At 36.1% G+C, this 11,964-nt stretch overlaps 1 protein-coding gene across 3 annotated transcripts; it reads right to left on the reverse strand.

Moving 5' to 3' along the window:
• Positions 1-154: 154 nt before the first annotated feature.
• On the reverse strand, positions 155-5,412 carry LOC115714370 (PI-PLC X domain-containing protein At5g67130). Of its 3 annotated transcripts, none has more exons than XM_030643048.2 (9): positions 5,156-5,412; positions 3,053-3,139; positions 2,841-2,963; positions 2,619-2,756; positions 1,966-2,064; positions 1,565-1,868; positions 1,235-1,458; positions 889-975; positions 155-721 (listed from the first exon to the last, which is right to left on the reverse strand). In XM_030643048.2, the coding sequence occupies exons 2-9, from the start codon at positions 3,134-3,136 to the stop codon at positions 536-538; spliced, it is 1,245 nt and encodes a 414-aa protein (XP_030498908.2). In that variant the 5' UTR covers positions 3,137-3,139; positions 5,156-5,412; the 3' UTR covers positions 155-535. The 3 variants fall into 3 exon arrangements, with proteins under 3 accessions (XP_030498908.2, XP_030498909.2, XP_060970441.1); XM_030643049.2 differs by having other exon boundaries at positions 5,067-5,322; XM_061114458.1 differs by lacking the exon at positions 5,156-5,412 and having other exon boundaries at positions 2,619-2,697.
• Between the last annotated feature and the right edge of the window lie 6,552 nt (positions 5,413-11,964).

Consider the following 11,964-nt stretch of genomic DNA (forward strand, 5'->3'; position numbering starts at 1 on the left):
CTATTTTAATTTTATTGTCCAAATCATGAATTGGGAGGTCATTGTTCAGAAGCTGGTAAATGATGAGATTAAATATAAATAAATAAAGGCCCAAATACTGATAGAGCATAGCATACTAGCCTAGAAGTAGTACACAAGTATTTAGCATGTTATATGACTTGTGAAATAATGTAGCCCAATAATTTGCGTGTAGAGCTTTCAATCATCCAACAAAGGAAGTACAAATCTCAGATACACACATGAAGTTTAAATACAGATGAATACATACATACATATGTGTATGTATGTTATTCTTATACATATGCAAAAACTGATAGAAGTGAGGTAACTGTATACATATATCTATCAGTCAAAGCAAATGTAAACTAGCAATAGTGACTAATTTTGTCTGATATGATTTTCTCCAAATTTTACAAACACAACAACGGCTCAAGTCAAGAATGAGAGACCAAACAGTATATCTAAGCCGAAACAGAGAGGGATTTTTGTGCTGTTAAAAGAATTAGAAGGGAAGTAACATATGAACTGTCACAATCTAAGACCAAAAGGAGAGCATTGTAGCCAAAACTATACCACAAAACCACTGAAGCGTAACTGGTCTGCTATCAAATGCAGCCATGTTGGGCGAACTTTGTGATGGTCGTGATGGTGATGTGCTACCAGACGCAGGGGGAGGGGGAGAAATCGGAGGAACATCACAGGTACCAAAGGTTGCATTTTCCTGTTCATGTGACAGATTATAGTTTAGCTAACTGGAATAAGCATTTATTGTACCCTATTATCTACCTTTAAGAAAACAATTCATTTCTTTCATTGGTGATTTTTGAGTTGTTTTAATGGGAAATTAGAATGGGTCAATCACTGATAGAGTGGTAAAGAGTAGCACACCTTGCAAAAAGAAATGTTATCACACCCACATGTGAGATGACCATTAGCTTGGTCAACAGCTTCTGGGGCACCTCCACCATCGCTTTTCTGCAATCAAGAAATGTAACGATTAATGAGCAATCCGTGGACATAGATTGGATTGATGAAATCATGTATATTGTTGTGTTCTTATGTTTTGATTCAATTTACATTAACTAAAGGGTTATACCATGGTTATCAAATTCCTTGTTTAAATCATAAGACAAAATGTTCTGTTTTCCTTTTCCATGCCTAGTTTATTATTCCTCAGATTTTGCACAAGTGAATTAAGACACGACTGTAAAAATGCTTCTAGTTGAATACATACCTGGTAGTAATCAACAGCGATGAAGTTAGGCCACCGAGAACCAGCTGCTTCAGAACAAGTTTTCAACATGGCTGCTAATGAAGCTGAATTATCTGAACAAACTGCTGAGGCGTTCGGATTGTTGGGGAAGTAATTCACCAAAACTAGAGCTCTGGATTTTGTGTTCATAGGAGATGATTCAGCACGGTTTGGGCATGAACCCGAAATCATCCCACCATTTCCATCTAGTCAAATGCATTGGAACCGATCAACTCCACCAAGTCAGTGCAAAAGAACTACGTTTCAAAAACAAAAAGAACCTCATTACACACACTATTGAAAAAAACTCACATTGATTTTCTACCACATAGTTCCACTCATAAGCAATTCCTTCAGCAGCTTCTTTACTTGATTTTGAGGTAAAGACAACCAATCTTTGGTTCTTCTGAACCATGTCATCAACGGTTGGCCAATCTCCTCCATTCTTTGGCATTCGAGAAACTGGGAACATATATTTATTTAAGCCAGCGGCATTGAACACATTTGACAATCCCTTAGAAGAAGTGACATAGTCCTCAATAAAGATGGTGACAATCTCAGATGGGCTTTTGTCCAAAAATGATTTGATTTCTCTGAGCACATTGATGGCAGGTTGCTAAAAAGAAAAGAAAACAAAAGAAAAAGCAGTTCACAGCCAAAACTATAATAAACGAAAACTCAATTATATTTAATTATTTGTTTGTGACACTTACAAATGCTGTGAAGTTATAACATTTGCCTCCAGTGGAATGACATAACCAAATGTCATTTTGAAAGTCATACATATCTAGCATGAGCCCCCGAACTCCATTCTATCAACAACGAAAAAAAGTATAAAGAGAATAAGTGATTCTTATCAAAATCATACCTTTCAAAAAAAAATTGAGTTTAATTCCAAAATTTTATACTAAAAAGGAAAGAAAGCATATGTTCCAGGACAAGATTTTTATACAGTACATGGATTAGTTGGAACACTTATAATATATTGTTAATCAAAAGAAGAAATTAACAGAGTGGCTTATATTATATGCTTGATTTTAAAGCTAAGGGACAGGTAAACATGTACTAAAATAATCAAATACAGACCCTACCCTCATCATCAAAATTTAAAGTGAAAATAAAAGAAAGAAAGGTCCCACAATTTCATTTCACTATTACATTTTTCAGTTTATGTCCTCTTCTATAACAATTATTTTCACTTTCTTGTCTTTTTTTTCCCCATAAATCCTACATTATTTTGTACCACATGTTTTTCTTTTCATTCAAAAACATGTGCTTTTGTTAATTTCACCCCAAATATCTGTGGATGTACTATTGAGTTCCCAAATAAAATTTTAACCCATAAAAGAAGAAGAAGAGAACTTACATTGAGTTGAGAAGCAACAGTGTCTTCCTGATTCATAGGTGTGACCAGGAATGAGCCAGTGGCCGATTTATCTCCAGCTCTGGCGAATGAGTTGTGGGTTGTCAGCCATGAGTACTTATTAAACGGCAAATTTTTTACCTATTTCCATTTTTTTAAAAATAAATGAATAACACATAAATAAAGAGGAAGGGTAATCAAAAAAAAAAAAATAGAAAAATAAACCTTTGAAGTTGGGATGATAGGCTGAATCCGGGTACATCTAGATCGAGTATTTCCATTAGCTGGGCAAGTTTCACAACGCAAGCCGGAATCACACTCGCTGTCTTTGGAACAGGTTTCTCCAATCTGTGTAGTAACTAAGAAAATTAAAAAGAGAAAGAAAATCACAAAAATAATTTTAAGAAAAGTAGATAAATTAGAGAAAAAGGGAAGACCTTTAGTGCAGAGGAATAAGAAATGAAGAGGGATAAGGCGATGATGAAAGCCTTAATGTTGAGGCTGCTGATAGAGAATTTCATTATCTGTAAATGACACAGCACAACACACATAATTATAAACAAAATGTGTCATTTCTTTGTATTCTAAGTTCAAATGAAGAAGAAGAAGAAGAAGTAAATTTTGAAGTGAGAAGGAAAATACTCTATAGAGGTGTTTTCAAATGGTGCAACTGGATCATAAGAAAAAGACTAACAGAGTGCTAGAAAGTATTTGTACTATGACAAAAAGAAGGAAGCAATATCATAATATAAGTACGAAAAATAGCTCTAAATTATTGAACAATCCCCTCTTAATTATCTTTAGTCAACAAATCCATAGCAATATTGACACCTCACACCTCCAATGCCAAAAGAAAAGATAGTTTAAGAATTGTCTTCAAAAGCCAGAGTAGTTTAAGAATTGTCTTCAAAAGCCAGAGTAGTTTAAGAATTGTCTTCAAAAGCCAGAGTAGATGATAGATAGTGGGTGTTTTGAAATTAAAAAAGAAGAAAAAAAAAGCACAATACATGAGTAAGAAAATTGACTTTATTAACAAGCTTTGTTTCAGATTTGTTTATGGAATCTAAGTTTCCACAAACTTAACTATATCATCCTTACTCAAGAAAATATACCAGCTGGTCTACAAAATGCATAAGATTCAGAAAATACAAATACAAAACAATAAGATGAAAAATGAGTATAGTCCTATCCAAATTTGATGTAAATATTCTTAAGTTTCAAACATCTAATGCATTACAAACTTGATGATTCAACATCTCCTCACAATCAAACAAAAGCAACAAGTTAACTTCAACCCCAAACTCTGTTAGTTCTTGTAAAATAATAGTAGGATAGTTGGATAACAATGTTCAATATTAAAATATAGAAAACGAAAACACTCAATCATAGTGGCATTGCAGATCACAAATAGCAATGATATATGAGATGGATTGAGCAACTTGAGTAAGACAACTGACTTTGGATTCGACTATCTTAATGATATATGAGAAGCTAAGGCCTCAAGAGACATCTTCTATACGAGTATACATACATATATGTATAATAAAATGATCCCTAAAACCCAGTAACGAACTCACTTCATTAGAAATATGTATCCAGTCCAAGTTTACATTGTGTATCATATATGAGCATTAAAAATAATTTAAAAGATTAAAATACATATCCATTGCTTTCCCAAGAAAGACACAAAACCCATGTAAGAGCATATAACATTACAAAGGACAATGTTATCAATTTAATCTAATGAAAATCTACAAACTGAAACTCATTTTTGGAGAAAAATACAATATATTCAGCAAAAAAAGATATGGGTAGCCACAAATGAATTCATTTGGATAGATTATAACAAGAACAACATCTAATTTAAGATTAACCAGTGATTAAAGAAAATACATATTCATAATTATGAAGTAAATTTCTACCTATAAACAGGTCAGAAGCTTATTATTCAGATGTTAAAGAAGAAAATAACCACAAATTAAAATCTATTCACTGATATTATGGGTTTCAGCCTAGTTAAGTTAACAGACTTGATAATATTAAAATTTTGGAGAAGATATTGACACAAATTTTACAAAACAATTTCATACACTTTTGAACAAGCATCATAGCAGAAACCAGATAAAACCCAACTACTAAGAAAAAAGAGAAAGCTATCTGTGAAAAGAGCATAGAGAATAGACATGAGAGAGAAGGGTGAAGTATAAAACATATAGGTATAAATATTTTTATATATATATATATATATTACACAGACATGTACATATCTTTCCATTGAACCAGAATTGGACTTCGTAAGGCTTAAGACAAGAAGATTTGTGTAGAATAAAATGAAAATGTGGGGTGTGTTGAGTGACAAAGGGAAGAAAAAACAGATGAAAGACCCAAATACAAGCTTAACCCAGATTAAAAGTTGGGATTTTGTACAAGATTCCACAGCTAAATTCGTACATTCTTATTCAAAATCCCTTTTTAGCATTCCATGCAGAAGAACTACAAAACCAGAGCACCGAGAGGAAAAGACAGAGAGATGGAAATACCTTGTTAAGATCGTGATTTGAGATGAAAATGGTAGTAATTTGAGTAAGAATGTAAAGAAAAAGTCTGAGGAAGGAGAGAAAGCGTAGAAAGGAAAAGAATGAGAGAAAGGCTCTGAGCCTGATATGGGTAAAAGGTCTCTCTTTCTTCTATGAACCTTACTCTAAATAAAACCTCTGTTGCGTTTTATTAATAATAATATTAATTAATTATTTTCACAAAGATAATTTGATTTGATTTTTTCCTACCATTTTTCTTTTATTTGATTTCTAGAAAAAGGGCTTTTTTGTAATTTAATGAAAAAGCCACAAACCATAATAGACAAAGACAAGTTTCCTCATCCTCACCAAACCCAAACTTAATGTCCTTTATGGTTTGTGGCTTTTTCTTTTTTCTACCATTCAATTAAGCTTATCATCCCTCCTTTATCTCTCTCTTTTGTTTTTTTTTTTTTTACACATTCATCTTCCCCAATTAAGAGAAAAAATTAGAACTTTTAGCCTATCAGAAAATTCACAACAGTCTGGTCCTTTGACCTGTGTTTCTCCGTTTTGTTGTTATTCGATATAGTGTAAAGTGCTCTTTTGGCTCTAGTGGTTTGTTTTGTTTTTATCTGATCTGTTTCATGGCGGACGATGGTCGTATGGAGTTGGAAAGTGAGAGGGATTTTATCACGATAACAAGCGGAGAGGACGATGATGGAGGCCTCTTATACGACACGAACGATAAGGATTTATCAGACTTTGACGACCGATGGTGTGTCGTAGGACGTTTCCTTACGGAAAGAGAACTGGATTTTATGGCTATGCAACACAAGATGGCATCCCTGTGGAGACCTGGCAGAGGTATGTTTGTGAAAGAACGGGGAGATAATGTTTATTTATTCCAGTTTTATCATCAGATAGATGTGGATAGAGTTGTGGAAGGTAGTCCCTGGACGTTTGACAGGGTTCCCCTGATTTTTTCGAAATTGAAACAAGGTGAAAACCCAAGGGCAGTGCCTCTTAATAAGCTGGATTTCTGGATTCAGCTTCATGGTTTATCAACGGGATTCATGTCAGCAAAGGTGGTGAAAGACATCGGAAACTACATTGGCACGTTTGTGGAAGCGGATAAGAATAACTTCATGGGAATTTGGCGAGATAACCTTAGGGTACGTGTTTCTGTTCGTATTGACTTACCTTTGAAAAGAAGGATGAAATTAGAAAAGAAAGGAGGGGAGATATGTTATGCCAATTTTAAGTATGAGGATCTTCCAACTTTTTGCTTTATCTGTGGAATTCTTGGACACTCTGAAAAATTCTGTCCTAAGTTGTTTGATACCCCACTCCATCTGATAAAGAAACCATACAACCTAGACTTAAAGGCTGTACCAAGGAGAAGACAACATACGATCGGCACTAAGTGGCTTCGGCAAGGTCTAATGGCGAGAGGGGAAAGCTCCGGCGACGGCATGGGAGGCAGTACGACTGCTCGAGACACAATGTCTGGGAACTTCAATGGTGGCGTTAATCAAGGGATGCATCAATCGTTTCCACGATCAGTGGGATTGGATGGAGGATTTAGTGGAGCTGATAGGGACATCAATATTAGTAAATCCTTGGCTGATTCTTTGGGATCTCCAAATGATTATAGTATACGAGATACTAATATGAGGGAAGAAATAAATGATGGTATTGATGGTGATCTACTGATTCTTGAATCAAAAAGGAAAAGAATTGCTGAAGATATTTCAAGTGGGCCAAATGGGAATTCTAATGGAAGCCTTGTTACTTCATCAGGCTCAAAAAACTTAGTTGGGGCGGGTTCTGTGTCACAGGCCCGCCAAGACTTATGAATGTGTTAAGTTGGAATTGCCGTGGGCTTGGGAACCAACGGGCTTTTCAATTCCTTAAAGAGACTGTTACTCAGAAGCAACCCAATTTTGTTTTCTTGTGTGAAACAAAAAGTAATAAAGCTAGAGTGGAGTTTGTGGGTCGGGGTTTGGGCTATGAAGGAGTGTTTATTGTTGAAGCCCAAGGGAGGAGTGGTGGTCTTGCTTTATTGTGGAAAAATAAAAAAGATGGTAGAATAATTGGCTTTTCTCAAAACCATGTTGATTTCATGGTAGAAGTTGAAGGCAACCCAAAGTGGAGACTTACAGGGGTTTATGGTGAACCCCAAAGGCAACAAAGGATGGATACCTGGAATTTACTAAGGTCCCTGGTCAACAATTCGAATGAACCATGGTGTGTAATTGGTGACTTGAATAATGTTCTTAGCCAAAGTGACAAGCGCGGAGGACAACCTTATCCGAGTTGGTTAATCTCTGGTTTCGAACAAACTCTAATGGATTGTGATCTCTTTGACATGGACTTGATTGGTTATGCCTATACATGGGAAAAAGGGAGGGGAACTTCTCGTTGGATAGAAGTTAGATTGGATCGTGCCCTTGTTTCATCGTCTTGGCTTCAAACTTTTACACAAGCTCGGTTACTAAACCTTGAATTTTCTTCTTCAGACCACTCGCCAATCTTCCTAGAAGTCGTGTCTCCGGATGTCTTCATTCCCAATCGGCAATTCAGGTTTGAAAATGCTTGGTTAAAAGAACCGATGTGCTTTGAAATTGTGAAGGATTGTTGGAATGTTTCTAACCATGTGAGTGTGGCCGAAAAAATATCTCTTTGTGCTGAGAAATTATCAACTTGGGGAAAAAATGTGACTGACAATTTTAAGCTTCGAATCAAGAAATGCCGAAATGAGCTGAATCAGTTGAAGAACAAAAGAGATACTCTCTCTGTCCAGCGATATAGTGAGAAGAAAAAGGAACTTTTTATGGTGTTGGACCAAAAAGAAGCTTTTAGGAAGCAAAGGGCGAAGCAATTTTGGTTGAAGGAAGGTGATCAGAACTCTAAATACTTCCATAGGGCTGCTAGCAATAGAAAAAGCTTCAACAAGATTTCAAAGCTCAAAGATTCTAGTGGTAATTGGAAGGATTGGGAAAATGGCCTTGCGGATGTCGTTGTGGAATATTTCTCTTCTCTTTTCAGTGCATCGAACTTGAGTAGTGACATGATGGTTCAGAGTATTCAAAGCCGGGTTTCTACTCATATTAATGAAGACCTCCATCAACCGATTCTTGCCGAGGAAGTTCGTAAAGTTGTGTTCAGTATGCATCCAGATAAAAGCCCCGGCCCAGATGGTATGACTCCTGCTTTTTATCAGAAGTGTTGGGATATTATTCAGATTGATGTTGTCAACGTGGTTCAGGAATTTTTCACTACAGGGGAACTGGGTTCATCTTGCGGCGATGCTAATGTGGTGTTGATTCCGAAAAAGAAAGTCCCTGAAAGTATGGTTGATTTAAGACCAATTGCTTTATGTAATGTTTTGTATAAGATCATTACTAAAGTAATGGCCAATAGGATGAAGCCTTATATGGACCAAATTGTATCTGAATCCCAAAGCGCTTTCATTCCAGGGAGACTCATTACTGATAATATTCTTGTTTCCTTTGAAGTTCTTCATTACTTGAAGAGGAAAAGAAAAGGCAAGGACGGTTATATGGCTTTGAAACTGGATCTTAGCAAAGCCTATGATCGTATCGAGTGGAACTTCTTGGATTCGGTGCTTAGAAAGATTGGTTTCTCGGATAGGTGGATATCATTGGTGATGAAGTGTGTTAGTTCTGCAAGTTACAAAGTGATTCATGGTGGAAGAACCATGGGACCGATTATACCTTCCAGAGGTATCCGTCAAGGGGATCCTTTATCACCCTATATTTTTTATCTTGTGTGCGGAAGGTTTATCAGCTTTGATCAAAAGATATGAGGATAGGGGTCTCATTCATGGTTGTAAAGTGGCGAATGGCGCACCAAAAGTGTCTCACATGCTTTTCGCTGACGACAGTTACTTGTACTGTAAAGCTACTCTGCTAGAGGCCAATCGGATTCGAGAACTTCTTCATCAGTTTGAATGTGCTTCAGGACAAAAAGTGAACTTGGGGAAATCATCAATCTTCTATAGTACTAACACTGAGAACCAGGTGAGGGAGGATATAAACTCTTTGTTACAAATGCCTCAAGCAGATGAACGGAGTATGTATCTGGGGCTCCCAAGTACTATGGGAAGGAATAAGTCAGCTGTGTTGGGATTCTTGAAGGACAGAGTCAGGAAAAAGCTTCAAGGTTGGGATTCAAAAGTTCTGTCTCGTGCCGGTAAAGAGGTATTAATTAAGTCAGTTGCTCAAGCTCTCCTTAGCTATGCCATGAATGTTTTTTTACTTCCTTTAGAGATTAGTAGAGACATTGAAAGTACCATGGCGAGATTTTGGTGGAAGAGTTCGTCGAGAGAAAATAAAGGTATACCTTGGATGTCATGGGATCGGATGTGTAATAGCAAAAGCAATGGAGGACTTGGCTTTCGAAGTCTTCATGATTTTAACTTGGCGCTATTGGGAAAACAAGGTTGGCGTTTTCTAACAAGAACCGAGTCTCTGGTTTCTCGCATTTTCAAGGCGAGATATTTCCCACATGGAACATACCTCTCGGCCTCTATTGGAAACAACCCGAGTTTTGTGTGGCGTAGTATTTGGGAAGCTCAGTCTCTTGTTCGGGCGGGAGTTCGCTGGAGTGTGGGGAATGGCTCATCCATTAATGTGCTGAATGAACCATGGTTGCCGGATCATCAACAACCATTAGTGACTTCATCTCATCCGGCCCTTCAACAAGCCAAAGTGTGCAATTTAATGTCAATGGACTTGTCTTCCTGGGATGAGGATATTCTAAAGGACTTGTTTGAGGAACGTGACCAGAGATTGATAAGGTAAATACCATTGAATATAAACCACAATTCAGATTCTCTTTGCTGGTTTAATGAGCCCAATGGTATGTACTCGGTCCGAAGTGCTTATACATTACAACAAAAATTGAAGGGACTTGGGAATGATGTAGCTGCCTCTGATTTTTGGAAGTCGTTATGGGCATTGAAATTGCCACCAAAAATCAAGAACCTGATGTGGAGAGCCGGCTCCAACTGCCTTCCAACTCTCTCTCAACTCGCCTCTAAGCATGTTACAGTCAACACGAGGTGTCCTTTGTGTGAGGAGATGGACGAGACAATCACACATGTGCTGCTGACTTGCCGTGTAGTTACGAAGGTGTGGGAAAGGGTCGGTATTGGCACTACCGTGACTGCAGCAGGAGGCATTTTCCTGGACTGGTGCGTGTCTGTTTTCACGCATTTATCAGCTGAAAAACAAGGCCTGGCTGCTGCTTTGTGTTGGGTCGTTTGGGGAGCGAGAAATGATGTTGTATGGCAAGGGAAGTCGTTTAATTTTTCAGCCATAGTCGCCTCTGCTAAAAGCTATCTTGATCAATGGAAATACGCTCAAAAAACTCAAATTGAGTCATTATGGTCTGATCTTCAAGACTATGATGGGATGGAGCGTTGGATTAAACCTCAGGTTAATAGTATCAAGATCAATGTAGATGCAGCTATTTTTGAAGGACAAAACCGTTTTGGAAGTGCCTTGGTGGTTCGGGACCATCATGGTATGTTTATCGAATGCCGTACCAAATTACACATTGGTAATATTGCTCCGTCCATTGCTGAAGCCCTGAGCTTTCGGGAAGCTCTAAGTTGGATCAAAGACCAAACTTATAATGAAGCTTGGGTCGAGACGGATTGCTTAGTGGTTGTACAAGCTTTGCGAAACTCGACTATCTTGTCTTCTCATTTTGGATGTGTGATCCAAGATTGCAAAGCCATGTTGGCTAGTTTGAATAATGTCTATTTTTGTTTTGTTAAGCGGTCAGCTAATAGAGTTGCTCATGAGTTTGCCAGAGCATCTTTATTATTTCCTGATTGTACCTTCAGTATGGAAAATATTCCAACTGAGTTGTTGCCTACTTTGGTAACTGATTTCGAAGGTTAATAAAAGTTGATTTTACCTTTCAAAAAAGAAGAACATATTTGAAATTAATTTTACTTGACAAGAAAATGACAATACCATTAATAATAGTTTGGTCAAGGAAATTTGTGTTTGTGAAGTGAATTTTTCATTCGTGAGATGATTAATTTTTACTAAACAAGATTTACTTCTCAAAAAAATAACATTTACCTTATTAGTATTACTTATTATTATTCCAATTGATATATCATTTATCCACCTTTTTATTAGCTTGTTGTTATCACATCAACTTAGTTTAAACAATATGATTATGATTCATCAACATGACATTACATATAGTTTAAGTGAATATGACATTATATTATCTTTAAAATTTAATGCTTTGTTTTTTTTTTCTCTGGCAAATTAATTACTTGCCACCAAAAGTCTAAATTGTGGTAGTATTCAAAGTAATTTCCTGGTATTTCCTTTTTTTGTTCTTTCATATAATTAGTATGGTGTATTAGTTTGCAATATATGATTGGTTTATATGTAATAATAATTAAACCTTACGAGTTATGAGTGGTTTAATGATCTCACTATTGATTTGACAAATTTTTTATTGGAATGACTAAATTATTATTATAGAGTTTTTCTCAACCATCTTGATGAAGAAATTTTTAAATGACTGCTTGCTTTTTTTTTTTTTTTCTTTTTTGATAGTTAGAACTGAAAAATGAGACAGAATACACTTAGCTTCTACAATCTATATTGTAAACTTATATAAATATAAATATATATAATAATTATAAAGTAGCTGCCTAGAGAATGAGTCTTATGAAGAAAGAGTATAGAATATGACTATTCCAAATAAATATATTATATAGTCTAAATGATTTTATAAAGCATACGTATCTTATCATACTAATGAATAAATATTTA

This window comes from Cannabis sativa, chromosome 4 (assembly GCF_029168945.1).
Source record: "Cannabis sativa cultivar Pink pepper isolate KNU-18-1 chromosome 4, ASM2916894v1, whole genome shotgun sequence".
NCBI classification, from domain to species: Eukaryota; Viridiplantae; Streptophyta; class Magnoliopsida; order Rosales; family Cannabaceae; genus Cannabis; species Cannabis sativa.